The 14,536-nt window shown below is 31.1% G+C and overlaps 2 protein-coding genes and 1 pseudogene across 2 annotated transcripts; all 3 read right to left on the bottom strand.

Annotated features, from left to right (window-relative positions):
- Positions 1-3,587: 3,587 nt before the first annotated feature.
- Positions 3,588-5,641, bottom strand: LOC120136364 (annotated as a pseudogene).
- A 44-nt stretch (positions 5,642-5,685) lies between these two features.
- LOC120136361 lies at positions 5,686-6,372 on the bottom strand. The gene is made up of 2 exons (XM_039152417.1): positions 6,227-6,372; positions 5,686-6,014 (listed from the first exon to the last, which is right to left on the bottom strand). The coding sequence occupies exons 1-2, from the start codon at positions 6,370-6,372 to the stop codon at positions 5,858-5,860; spliced, it is 303 nt and encodes a 100-aa protein (XP_039008348.1). The 3' UTR covers positions 5,686-5,857.
- Positions 6,373-12,339: 5,967 nt separating this feature from the next.
- LOC120136360 lies at positions 12,340-12,795 on the bottom strand. The gene has a single exon (XM_039152416.1). It carries the CDS (start codon positions 12,793-12,795, stop codon positions 12,340-12,342), a length of 456 nt encoding a protein of 151 aa, XP_039008347.1.
- Between the last annotated feature and the right edge of the window lie 1,741 nt (positions 12,796-14,536).

Raw genomic sequence — 14,536 nt, 5'->3', positions numbered from 1 at the left:
GTACATGATCTATCAATCAATTAATTTGAATATAAAGTTATAAAGATTTATTATAGAAAACAATCCTCTTAATTTAATTTACTTCATTCACGTTGGAACAGTATAAGCGAGTTGGGAAAGGAGGAAGTAGGATTTACACATTGCATGCCCAATCCCCAGACTGTAGTCACATGGGTCACATGGCAAGTGTTTGCCATCTTGTCCCAAATCTTAAACCTTTTCTGGGCTCTTTCAACCCTACTACTATTTGAACTGTCATTTCCACAAGATAGGTTTTCCATTATCCACAACAATGAATGGAAGGATTTATTGAGTTTAGGTACTAAACTAACTTTTTTGTCTAATCAAATATCTCATTTATATTTCATAATCACTTTAAATTTCATCATTACTTTTATTATTTATAGTAACAATATACATTCATAAAATGATAAACCATACTATCAGAAATTAATATTTGATAAAAATAGATATCTGATGTAATAAAAAATAATTTAGATATGAAAAGAAAAAACACATAGTTTAATAGTTTATAATATAATAAAACCTAAACCAAAATCGAAAACTAAAACCACATTCCTCCATTAGTTCATATACATAATTTGTATATTTACAAAACTCTATATAAGTTAAAGCTCATGCCAACGCATCTTATGTTATCTTTAATTATTAATGTTTTAATAAAATTTATACATAAATTGTCATTGACATAATAAAAGTGTGGTCCAAGCATATAAACTAAGTTGTGACAGCAGGGGCACGTGAACTCTTAACATCTACCATGCAAATCAAGTAAAAAGCACCTACTAATCTGACATTAATTTCTTTTCTCTTTTTTAACAAATGGGAGATTGGGTTTTTAAAAATTATTTAAACTTTTATTTTGGTAATCAAATATATAAATGATATCAATGGTGGTACTGTTGAGACCTGGCTGGCAATGGGACAATAAACAAATGAAATGAAACCTAATTAGAGGGCATATTGTACTTAGTTTTCGTGGAATATTTCAAGTGCTAGTTTCTTGGAACTTTTCATTTTAGGTCTCTTTAGCATATTTATATGTATACTATTTCCAAATGTCTTATTAAAAGAGAACGTGTTCAGTGTAGTCCGATTAAAAAAATATTGTCTTTGATAGGATAGATGCAAAAATTTATATTAAAGGTGTGAACTTAAAAAATTATATTACAAATTTAGAGGTACGAAATTATAAAATGACAGGGGATGTAAAATTAGATAATTAATAAAAGATAAAAAAAATATGTATAAAATATAAAAAATTAAAAATTCTAGAAGTGTGACCGTATTCTCTAACACTCTCTCAATCCATCCTTATCTCTTATGTTTAATATGGATTAACTTACTACATACCAATACACTGAAAACGAATATAATTATATCAAATAAAAAAATTTATGTGGCATTAAATAAATTACTTAATGTTTGATCGGAGCTGATAATAAAATTCATCTGTTTTGTTTTGGCTGCATGTCGGCCTGCCACCTATCCTCCAAATGGACTGTAAATATCAACAACTTTTTTTTCTGGGTAGTTTAATTCAATATGCATCATATGATACAAAGTATGTTGCCCGCTATACCACCCGCAGTCTATTTTGAATTCGGTCGTCGAAACTCAATTGTAAATTTGTAGGAAGCAAAGAGTAATTTTACCATTTTATTAACTAAATATTGTATATTTTTAAGAATTAAAAGAATAAATTTATTAAGCTAGTGGGTCAGTTCTCAATTTTTATTTTTACTCTTTTGAAAATGATATAGATATATTAACGTAACTAAAATCTTGATACATCAAAAAAATATATAATAATTTTGAGATAAATCGAGTCAAATTATAAATCAAGCACATGATTCTAATGACATGAAGTAAGAGTATATGAGCAGACATATTAGCTGAATAACTAATACAATAATTACTATGATTAGCTAACAAACCACGCACACCTTGTAGATAAAAAACCAATATTGAAAGGTCACTTTCTTGACATCCAAGCTTGTTGATTATCATCGCAGAGTTTATCTCGAGAGAAACGCTTTGTCAGTCATGCTTACAAGTCAAACAAAAATCAACCTCAACAACATGCAACTTTGTCAGGTCTGGTTTTGGGAATATTGTATTTTGTGTTTGGTTGGTTTAGCAGGAATGTAAGATTACCGTATTTGGTTAAAGTAATAAAAGATTATTGGAATGTATATTTGACCAAATTTTCCTTATTATATATTTGTATAATATTACAAATTGTAAAATATTTATATATTTTCTTTAAAAAAATTAAATTCATAATATTTATATAATTTTTTTACAAAATTAAAAATATAAAAAAGGTTTAATGAAAGGGTAAAAAAAATTTAACCCCTTAACTTCATATAAAATTTTAATTATAGATTTTTTTTTGTAAATCTAAAATAATTTAAGGATAAATTTTGTAATTTAATCTTCGTAGAATTTTTATTATTCAATGACAGAAGAATGATATTTTTGAAAAAAAATAAAAATTTAAGGGCATTTTAATCTAAAACGTCAGTAATGTTACAATACCTAAGGGAAGGGAGATAATGACATTCCCGGTAATATACCCAAAAAATCTACTATTGGTAATAAAACATTACCGGGAATGAGATTCCCGACCAACCAAACAAGGGAATGTGAGATTCCCATCCCATGTGAATCCCACAATCTTTGAATCAAACACCCCCTTTAGGGTGCGTTTGGTTCATTGAATGTAAGATTACCAGTGGGAATAAAAGATTACCAGGAAATAGAATTACTGGGAATGTTACATTACTGTGTTTGGTTGGTTTGGCAGGAATGTAAAATTACAGTGTTTGGTTAAAGGAATAAAAGATTACTGAAATGTATATTTTACCAAATTGTCCTTGTTCTATATTTTTTAACAAGTGAAATTCTAAATATTTAAATAAAAATTATTTATAAACAAATTATATTTGTTGATAATATATTACTTGAGTATTTAAATATATCATGTATTATTTTAATTTTAATTAATATTAAATTTTACATAATTTATGTAAAAATATATTAAAATTTTACATCAACATTTAATTAAATGTTTATATTGTGAAAATTAACTTCGGTTCATACGTGACGCATTCACTGGAAGGTTTCTTGTATTTTTCAATCGACAAGGTTTACATTCTTCTATATACAATAATTTATCATAGACATTCATAATAATAAAAAGTTGTAAATTATTTTTGTTATCTAAGATATAATATTTATTATATTTTATATGTACAATAATTTATTTATTTATCTTTTATATTATATTTAATTCTGCATACTTTATCTATAAATTATAACACGATCCTAGTAATATTATGTAAACACAACTCGATAGATACATCATTAGATCATTACAGAAGTGATCATGCGGATTAAACTGCTTATTCATTATATGTCAATTCCGATCCAAATTTCTCATTGGTGCCTTGTACAAACCAATCAACGTTACACAATAATGAAACTATATAATATAAAATAAAAAATTTAACATTATCAGTTTTGAATCTCAATAAATCACTGTCATATAGAAGATTATGCGTCGTCTTCACCAGCATTTACAGCAAAGTGCCAAAGTTCCTATCCTGAATATCAAGAAAAAAAACAAAAACATTAACCAGGAACTTTGTTTGGGAAACACTACATCCATGTCCCCCATCAAACACAGAAAAACCTACCTTAGATTGCATCCGCTGGTTGTTCAAGATCTGGGTTCTTGCTTTGCTGATAACTGAATTTGGTGATTTCAACATTCTCTGTACCACACAATCCCAATAAATCTATATCAATTTCGCATGTCCGAGAAAGTCTAGTCACATACGTCAACCTAGAATATAAATATTCTGTCAAAACTATATAGCGGTTCATGCCTCAGTGATGGCCTAATGAATTATAGACCAATCTTATACCTATAATCAGAATATCATAGAAAGCATTCAAAGACAAAACACTTAACATCGTTAATTAAATATTCTGGTCAAGCTAACCGACCTTTTGACCGTTGGATATATGTGCACTGCCTAGAAGATTCCTCCTTTTCGGAGTAAAACCAAAAACAACTCGAAAGAACTCGTTTTCCTGCACACAGTAAAACAAAATATGTCGAGCTTAATCAACCGGAAAATAGAATACAAGCAAACTGCACCAAGAAGCATCAACTTCACTAAAAGAAGACCGACCTGCATGTGTTTAGTGAAACCTCCACCAAGAAAGTGCCTCAAAAAGTTCAGCTGTAGCATTGAAGTTTTATATATAAGAATTCATGGCATATAACTAATGTAAGAAACCAAAGAACAGGAAGAGGAAGAAGAGGAACCTGAATCAACTGAGACCATGTTGATGTCTGCAATGAATCCCCGCCAATCTTCATTGATGTCTCCGGGCAATAACCATCCTAACATCACCAAGATGATAAAAGTTAACATGAGATGTCCTAGAATTGCAAGTCATGAACATGAAAGACAACAATATTAGTACCTCGAGGAACTCCAAAACATCTTTAAACAAATTCCTCTGGTTATTAAGATCTTTCTTGGCAGAACCTTTACCACCAGCTTCCACAGAGAGGTCTCTGACTTGATTCAGAATTTCCCCTCAGTCCTTGTATCTGTAAGAATCCTTCTTTAGATTTATTTCCTTCAGATATTGAGCCAATATTTGAACCTTTAGCTTCAGCAACAAACTTCTCTAAGCTTCCCATCTCAAAAATTACTGCCAGTGCTTCTCCAGCAGCAATGCGGAAAGATCGGTCATCCTTATCTAGCAAAGTAGACAAATATGCTATGGATCTGCATATTTTTCCAAGATTGATCAGTCTCATCCCATTATACTGGGGAAACATTGAAGTCTCACAAGGTTTTTTAACCTACTATTCTGATATTTAAACTCAAAAGTACATTTATAACCATGATATATATGAAGAGAATTTAAGACTACACCCCACTAGAAAAAGAACAATTTAAAACAATAACTGATGCAGTGAACCTCAATACACTATTCGATGTTTTTCAATTAATGAAAATCAGGATACTTACATTAGAACCTAACTTAGGATGAACAGATTGCCACATAATTTGCATTGATTTTTTTGTTTCCTCTGGATCGATCCCCCCAACAAAAGTGATAATAGCCAAGCACTCCAGTAACTATAACAGGAAATCAGGTAAAAAGAAACTGGTTAAGCATTGTAGTACCAACAAAATACTAGAAGTAGAACAAATCTCAATTGAACTTCTTGCATACCGAAGCTATCTTAGAAGATTCAGAACCAGATTTAGAAGCCTGTGAAATAGGCATTATCGACTCCTCCAATATTTCCCGTGCATTATCTCCAGGACCAACAGTTAAAGCCACCAAACCTACAAAAAGAAATTTATCAGATTGAATACTTAATTCGTGTGGTCTCTTCCATGCATTATGCATTAGAATCTGCAAAAGCTTTCAAAAGTAACCAATAACATGGGGAAGCTAAAGATATCTCTTTGTTGGACCCCTTTTTGATAGAATTCAGACACTGGTGCAGTAAGTAGCAATCTGAACAACGGAAAAAGATAACATGACCATTAGAGGCACATAGATTCAAGTACTCAAACCACATTTTAAATCAAAGAAACATTTGCAACCACAACTGCAAATTTGCTCGGCAATAGAAAATCACAATCTAATGTAACGTATTGAATCTGAAGTCTGATTAACAAATGAATCCCACTAAATGAGAGATAGTTCTAATTCTTCGGGCGCCAATGTTTTATAACCAATTCATGAATTCTCGCCAACCAATCAAAACTACATGAAATCTCATAGAACCATGGTCCTAATACATTGGGCAATCCTTGCAATAAAATAAATCGAAACCAAGATTAAGAAACACTTGGAAAAAGAGCAACTCACTTCTTTCCACGAACTGATGCTGCAAGTCGCTGTTGAAAGCCTCAATAATCGAGGCCAATGCCTTCTCAAGCGTAGAACCCCTTCATCAACAAAGGTGAAAAAACACTAATTGAGTCAAATCCAACTCAAAACTATAATAATTCTAAAAATTTGAGAAATCTCTAAAATATGGCTACGTAACTAATTTCATCTAACCAAACAATTCTTCCCTAAAAAATGTAAACAATTCTTCATCAAATTTTCATCCAAAACATAAGTAAGCTAATATAGCAAAAAAAAAACAATATCAGACCTCTTTTCGTACAAAGTATCCACAGCTTCATCAAGTAAACTATCCTTTTTAAATTCGAGTTCTTCAGTTCCAGAAACTGAGAATTGATCCGATTGCATGGTAGATGAACTTACACTACTACTATCATCGTCACTATCTAGCATCATCTTATTCTTACGCTGATTTTTACCTGCAAAATTCATATATTCCTTTTATTTGCTAAAAAACCCTAAACGAAATATAAATAAATAAACGCCAAAACACCCCAAAACAAATGATAGAAAATTCTTATTCTTCAAACGCAACTATTAATATCAATTTGGAGAGATAATAACCCATAAACTATATAAGAAAAGAAGGTAAAAGCAAAACGTTAATCAAATTAATTAGCAAAAATTACGCAAAGAAAGAATTTCGGAACAAAAAATCCTACGTTTATATCGGTGATTACTTCTCCGCCTTCGGTTGTAATATGTTAGAAACTACAAGGTCTACTAAAAATCTAAGAATGAGATAGCTTTGAAATTAACCCATTATCGACGAAACGATAAACTGAACAATAATCCAAACAGAACAACAAAGACGACAACAGAAGTGAATCGAAGGACGATACAGCCATTAAATTGATATACGGAGTGGAAAATATTTTGGATTATAAAACCAAGGAAAAGAACTCGGCGTTAATTTTTTTTTTGAAGAACCCTAATTGATTCAACTATGAATATAACTGGACCCTATCAAATATCCTTGCTTTTACTTTACAGTTTACAACCCCTCTTTAAGACTATTCAATCTTCCATTAAAACTCAAATACTGCACAAGATTATGAAAAAAATGGTAGAATGGATCCAAGCAAAACAACAATTATAAGGAAACTATCGCTCAAGGTTAACTTAAATCGACTACACTAATTTTTCTGGAAAAATTAAATAAGTAAAACATTGTAAAGAAAGGGAGAGGAGAAGAAAGGGAGAGGGGAATAAATCTTACCAGGAGAAGAGAGACATACATGTTGGTGTCTACAAACAGGCGACAACGGCGTGATGTTTCGCTTGGGACGATGACTGCAGAGGCCTTAACACACGAAAATGGATGGTAAATGATCACGAAAATGACAGAGACATATAAAGACATCGCGATGGAAACGGAAAAACAAGGGTATTTTAGCCCTTAACACACGAAATGAAAGAATACCTAAGGGGTGTGAGGGAATAACATTCTCAGGAATATTCACTGATGGGAAACAAATATTACCTTGACTTGGGAAATGATACTCAACCAAACATGGGTATATTTGGTTAGAAAAAAAATATTCCTACCGGGAATCTTAAATACCTCAATCCAAACGCCCCCTTAGGGTGTTTATGTGACGACTTATGTTATTGACATAATTCATGTGTGGATGATAATTTGGTATATAGATTTAATTTATTCTTATAAATTTTTTGAAGGTTTATTTAATATTTGAATAAAATTAAAATTTTAAAAATTAAATAATTAAAATAATTAAAACATATATTTATTTTAATACAACTGGGTAATTGCACTCCAAATCATAAATAAAATAATTTTTTTGAAAGAATGAAAAAGTTTTTAAAGAGACTTTTGAAGAAAAAGTATTTGTTGTTTTACTTATTCATCAAGAACATGTTTAAATAATAACGGCAGGCTCAGGTTGATAGAAATAGTTAGAGTTTTATGATGAAACTGTTAATTTTTTAATACTTTATAAATATTTTTAAATTTTAAATTTTAAATTTATTATTTTTTTAAAATTTTTAATACTAAATTTTTATTAAGCTAAAGGTGATTTTACAAAGTAATATATATTCTAAGTACTCTCAATCATTTAATAATGAATAAACAATAATGATTTCTCTAATCACTGAGATAAATTGGTTCCTTCTTTAATACTATTTTTATTTTTAAATATTCATTTTTTTTAATATTTTTAATTTTAAATAATTTCATATATTTCTTTAAATATTACATAATCCCTCTAATTGTATAAAGGAATCAATTAAATATATCTATTACGTCAGTGTTATGAACTGCTATATAAAATTTGTGAACCATCACGATCAACGTCAATTTTCTTTAATCAAAATTTTATATTGATTAATTTTTTCAAAATTAAAAACTTTATTAAACGCAAAAAAAAAAAAATCAAGAACCACAATAAGGTTTTTTTTCAAGTTCAAATGCCTCAAGAATCAATAAGTTTTTTTTTTATTTCCCAAAGATGTTGCATCTCTTTGAATGTTCAAAAAAATAGTTTTAATTGCTGTAAACTTATAATATTAATTAAGTAATCAATCTAAAAAATAAATATAATTTAATATGCACAAATCAAGTAATCTCAGTGGTAAAAACAATTGTTGTTTTTTCTTGATGTCTCGAGTTTTAGTACCATGAATATAAGAGATGTGAGTGTTCAATACCAAATGGTTGGGAGTTATATTTAAACAAATATTGCATTGTATTGACCCTCAATATAATTTAGTACGAATATAAAATATATTTCAATATTTTATGATTTTGTCCAATCAAACTATTTTTAATTAATATTATTTTTATTAAAGAATATTTATAAGTATATTAAAATATTAATTTTAATATCAATTTAATAATATAATGAATCATAACAGATATTTCCGTCAATTCAAAGATTTCTTCGTATTCGCACTTTTATTTATTATAGGTTACAATTATAAATATTCAAGATTTTTTAATGGGTAAATTATATAAAATAAAAAATTGTTGGTTAGACTAATGACAGGTAGTAGTTGACCCCTCAATATAATCCTTGAATAGTTGAATGTTCGAGCGACAAATTAATAATATATTGTATGATTGCATAGACGTGTGAATTTATATAAAAAATTATACGAAATTAAAGAGGTTATTATTATTTCTAGATATTTCAAATTCAAACATTAAATATTGTAAAGGTGTTTGAACTTTTACCGTTAAATGATGAAAAATCTTGACAAATTAATAATATTGTATGATTGCATAGACGTGTGAATTTATATAAAAATTATACGAAATTAAGAGGTTATTATTATTTCTAGATATTTCAAATTCAAACATTAAATATTGTAAAGGTGTTTGAACTTTTACCGTTAAATGATGAAAAATCTTGAAAATAGATACTTAGACACTAAATTATTAAAAAAAACAATCAAATCTATAAACATAGACGTGGTTAAGATTCAACTCGTTACTTCAGAAATAAAGGTGACAGTCAAGTTGGTTTGATTCAAAATGCCGATAAAGAACAAATACAATGGGACGAACAAAATATTAATTAGTTAATAAGTTATATATTAATTATGACTACTTCCCGAAACTTGACTGATCCAAAAACATAATACATAAGACGTGATTAATCAAAATAAAGAAGAAAATTAATGTTAACAACACTTTTATATAAAAAAAACAAACCAGTAACTAAAATAGAAAATACGTGATTAATGGTGTAGTCTATCCGATATTTTAATAACATGTTTGGTTACCTTGAATGGCAATGCTACTCATGCCTAATACCACACTCAACATTGAAGCAAAGGTTTGGTTGGAATGCATCTTATTCCACCGAATAACTCATTCTCAAGCGTATTAGGTGCAAGGCCGTAATGGCCTTTCTTTAAGGGGATCTCGGAATGATGAGTCATTTACATTCTTTTATATAAATAAAATTTTTACTTTGATTAAAAAGAGAATATTTAAAATTATAAAGAAGTTACTAACGACCGGCTAATCTAGTGGAATGAGACACTAGATTCCCTTAAGTAAAGTCGGAGTTCGAACCCTGACATTTACGATGAAACAAACTGAGTTAGGTGAGTCACTCTCGTCTTTGCAGTACCCAATCTAATGCCAGTGATTAATTAAAAAAACTATAAAAAAGTTGAAATTAAATAATAATTAGAATATTTTCTTATAACTATTGATACAATAAATTGGTTACTAGAGATCATTTAGACTTTATAAGGAAACTCATCCAATAAAGTCAAACAAAAGATATATAAGAACAAATTTGACAGTATCGACAAACGAACCACAACAATGATTAAACTGTTGAAAGATCACCGATAATCGTGTATTAAATAAAGCTCTTATGAAGGTAGAAAAAATGTATCATAAAATAGAATTCTTTGAAACTAAAACAATATATATATATATATATATATATATATATAAAAGTATGAACATTCGATTTATTAAATCCCACAAAAATTTGTTGTGGTATACTTAGTAGTGAATAAAATTCGATTTGATTTGAAATTTTGAGTTTTTTTTTTATTTGAATTAATGTTAAAATAACTCAAACAACTCAAATCAACTCAAAATGATCAACTAATTTTGAATTATAAAATAAAACTCTTCAACTTAAAGTACTCAAAATTTTTATTTCGACTCAACTGAATCAAATGTTGACACTAAGTATATTCATTAGATGAGGTCCATTAGTCCAGAAAAAAGAATGTACACTCTGGGCCAATTATATGGCAGAGCCCAGGCTTCCAGGTTTCAGCCTTATCTTGGTGGAACTAATCAACTTAAGGCGCTACATAGGGTCCCCCTTGCCTTGAAAATGACATTATGGCCATTATAAGCTCCACCAACATGAACAGTTCATTCCCCCCTCATCGATTCCTTTCAAGTAATATGTGTAAAATTCAGTTGGTTTGGGGAACCTTTGGTAGAGGGTCGTGTCTTGAAGTTGAATTGGAAGTGTTTTTAAATGATTTACCTAACACACGGCAGTGGAGTAGTTTTCCCTGTTTAAATGATATTACCTAAATTTATATAAATATAAAATTGGATACCCCCGGTGAATGAGGCTTTTCACCTATTTCTTGCCCATGCAGATCAGACCGCAACCTGTGTGGCCAATTTTAAGTTTATGGGTCTACCTCTTGACCCAGCGTATTAATTCGGCTTTTCCCAATGGCCCGGTTCAACAGATTGGATTTAATGCATGCTAGAATATCAACCACCTAAATCAACTTCATTGACAGTAAACCTTTTTCCGACAATGCAATATGAGGGGGGGGGGGGCTATCCTGTTTGCCGGGGAATCACATGTGTGGCCAATTTCATGTTTTCGTAATGATAGTCAGTAATTACAAGCATCAAACTTTTAACCAGATAAGATTAAAATTCCTTCCTTTCCATCTAAATTGTAGGCTTTGCAGTCCTTTACTCTGTTTAACCTGTTTCCTTTTACTCAAATATAATACTTCATTTTATTTTTTTAAAAAGGTAGCCTTTAATTTTCTAATAACTCCAAGTGATAAAATTCAAATTTCGATAATATATATGCAGTCCAAGTTGATTAATTATATTGGAGTGATAACATCCTACCTAATCCACTAAAAAGTAGAAAGAATACGTCATTTTCACCTTAATACCTAATTTTTTTTATTTACTTTGAAGTTGAACGCTTCGAATCGAATATGTATATAAAAGATTTTACTGTATCAATTTATTTATAGTTTTACCGTATCATGGGGGCAGTTGCTACGATTACACTGACCTAATTTGTTCTTTTCCTTTAAGCAAAGCAGTTAGGATACACGTGGTGATATATTATTAGATTAATTTGAAAAAGTTAAGTATTCGCTGCCAAATATATTTAATTCGGTTATAATAATGCTAATGTATCAACTTTATTCTACAACTAATTCACAGCAACAATGTGCATATAAGACATGTCTCCCTCACTTATTTTAATATTTGATATAAAAATATATAGCTGCTTTAATTTTACAATAATGTAAATAATTTATTTTTAAATATGTATCCGTTTTAAATGGTCAATATTTAATATCATTTGACCTTTAAAATTAAAAAGGAATTATGATTAACTTTTATTTATTGACTATTTGCCTTTTTGCCGATGACATGGGGTTGCATAACTAACATCATCATTATCGTCATTGTGTTAACTATTCATATAATTTTTTTTTGGATAAGTAAATTATATTTCATCCCAAAGAAAAAGCATTAGCTTCTACAAACAACCTGCCTCAACCTAGATCAAGTCCTAATTTGTGTACAAGTATCTATTGCCATCATCAACTCTGTGTGTACTAAGGCTATACATTTTGGTTTTCACTGCTACCTTATTCTATTACAATTACCTCACTAGCGCTTGAAAGACCTCGAAACTGCCTGTGGTTGCATTCTTCCCAAATATAATAAAGGAACCCGGTCCAAGCAAGCTTAAGGATCCGACTGCGAAGGGTTTTGTCCTTCAAGTTCTCGATCAACCAATTAAGGCGCTGATCCCAACTGAAATCCACACAGCGAATCCCACACAGCCGTAGAACAGCACTCCAAACATCCTTAACATAAGGGCAGTCAGCAAATAGATGATCATGTGATTCCCTGCCAGAACCACATACCATACATACATCATCAATATCCAAACCAAAAGGAACAAGCCTGTCCTTAGTTGGCAGCTTATCGAGGGTAACCATCCACGCGATAAGGGAAAATTTTGGAATATGAGAAGGGAACCAAATAATCTTGTGCCAGCTCACATTCTCTTTGCTAATTCGAATACTATCCCAATCCATTTACCATTGATTGCTCAAATCGATACCAGGAACAAAGAATCTCCTCGCATCATCTCGAAGTCTCAGTAGTTTGCTTAAAATCTAGCTGTAATGAGGCTTACTAACAACCTCCCAGTAACTTTCTGATTTAAGACAGTAAGCCTTTATCCAAGCTATCCACAATAAACCAGCATTAGATAGGATATTCCTAATTAGCATCAGGCAGCACGATTTACTCCATAGAGCAAGGTCCCTGAGTCCCAGCCCACCCTCAGACTTCAAGGAGCAAATCTGACTCCAGTCTACTCGGGCTCCTCTAGCCGGAGTGTCACACCCTTTCAAAAAAAAAACGCATGCAAAGTCTCTCCACTTCCTTAATAATCCCTTTAGGAATGATAAGCTGCCTACACCAAAAATTAAAGATGTTGATAGAACATATTTGACTAACTGCAATCTTCCTCCAAAACTAAGTTTTTTGTTGGACCATTGCCTCAATTTGTCCTTAATTCTTTCCAGAAGAGCAGTGCAGTCTTTACCAATGAGCGGGTAACTAAGGGAACCCCTAGATATCTAACAGGGAGCTGAGCCATTCTAAACCCAGTGGCTAGTCGGATTTGATCGAGGGTAGTTTGATTCAAGCCACTAGCAAAGAACTCAGATATCTAACAGGGAGCTGAGCCATTCTAAACCCAGTGGCTAGTCGGATTTGATCGAGGGTAGTTTGATTCAAGCCACTAGCAAAGAACTCAGTTTTCGAGACATTCAACTTAAGTCTTGAAAGCTTATAAAACTTTCTAAAGTATTTGAACACCAAGCACAGACTCAAGGGACCCATGATAGAAAACTAGAAGGTCATCCGCAAAGCAAAGATGGGTTAATTGATTCTTTACATTTTGGTGAAAACGAAGATTCCCTTCATGGCTGCAGCATTCAAAAGAGATGACAAAACATTTATCACCATGACAAATAAGTAGGGTGATAAGGGATCACCCTGCCTAACCCCCTTTGCACCCTTAAAAAACCCCACCAGGCTGTCAGAATACATGGGTGTAGTAATGTATGCTCTAATCCAATTACAGAATTTATTAGGAAGTCCCAAGGCTCCAAGCACAACAACAAATTTCCCAATTGACAGAATCAAATGCCTTCTGGAGATCTATTTTGATAGCAATCTAGGAGATAACTCTTCTTAGAGTAACCTTTAACCACTTCCTATGCTAATAGAGTGTTATCCACTATTTCTACCTTGACAAAAGCTGTCTGATTGAGGGAAATCATACCAGGAAAGTATGGAATAAGTCTGTTTACAAGAATCCTGGTTATAGTTTTGTAGACCACTGAACAACAGATATGGGTATAAAATCTTTTGCCAAGCAAGCATTTAAGACTTAGGAATCAACACCAAATTTGTAGAATTAAAAGCAGACAGCAAGCAAGAAGTATGAAAAAGTGCCTCACAGCATAAATAAAGTCATTACCAACAATTTCCCAAGCAACCTTAAAGAAACCAGATGTAAACCATCGGACCAGCTTTTATCCTTCCCTGTCTGAATAATGCCTCCTTAATCTCCAGATCACTCCTCCTTGGTAAGAACAGAATTGCTCCCTCAGGCAGGGAATACCCCAATAAATCCTTCAAAATCTCAGTAGAGCAACCCTTGACCATAGGATCGCAAGAGCCAATAAGATTAATGAAAAATTCAATAACTCAGCAGCCATTCCTTCAAAGGAATCGTGTCTTAGCCCATCCTCACCTACGACG

This window comes from Hibiscus syriacus, unplaced genomic scaffold (genome assembly GCF_006381635.1).
Source record: "Hibiscus syriacus cultivar Baekdansim isolate YM2019G1 unplaced genomic scaffold, ASM638163v2 tig00110627_pilon, whole genome shotgun sequence".
Taxonomy (NCBI): Eukaryota; Viridiplantae; Streptophyta; class Magnoliopsida; order Malvales; family Malvaceae; genus Hibiscus; species Hibiscus syriacus.
Note: the sequence above shows the minus strand (reverse complement) of the source record. Positions and strands in the feature narration are given on the sequence as shown.

Coding starts and splice junctions, on each gene's coding strand:
- LOC120136360 (XM_039152416.1), bottom strand. CDS start 12,795: ATGGATTGGGATAGTATTCGAATTAGCAAAGAGAATGTGAGCTGGCAC.
- LOC120136361 (XM_039152417.1), bottom strand. CDS start 6,372: ATGATGCTAGATAGTGACGATGATAGTAGTAGTGTAAGTTCATCTACC. Junction 6,015..6,226: donor GATACTTTGTACGAAAAGAG/GTCTGATATTGT, acceptor TTGTTGATGAAG/GGGTTCTACGCTTGAGAAGG.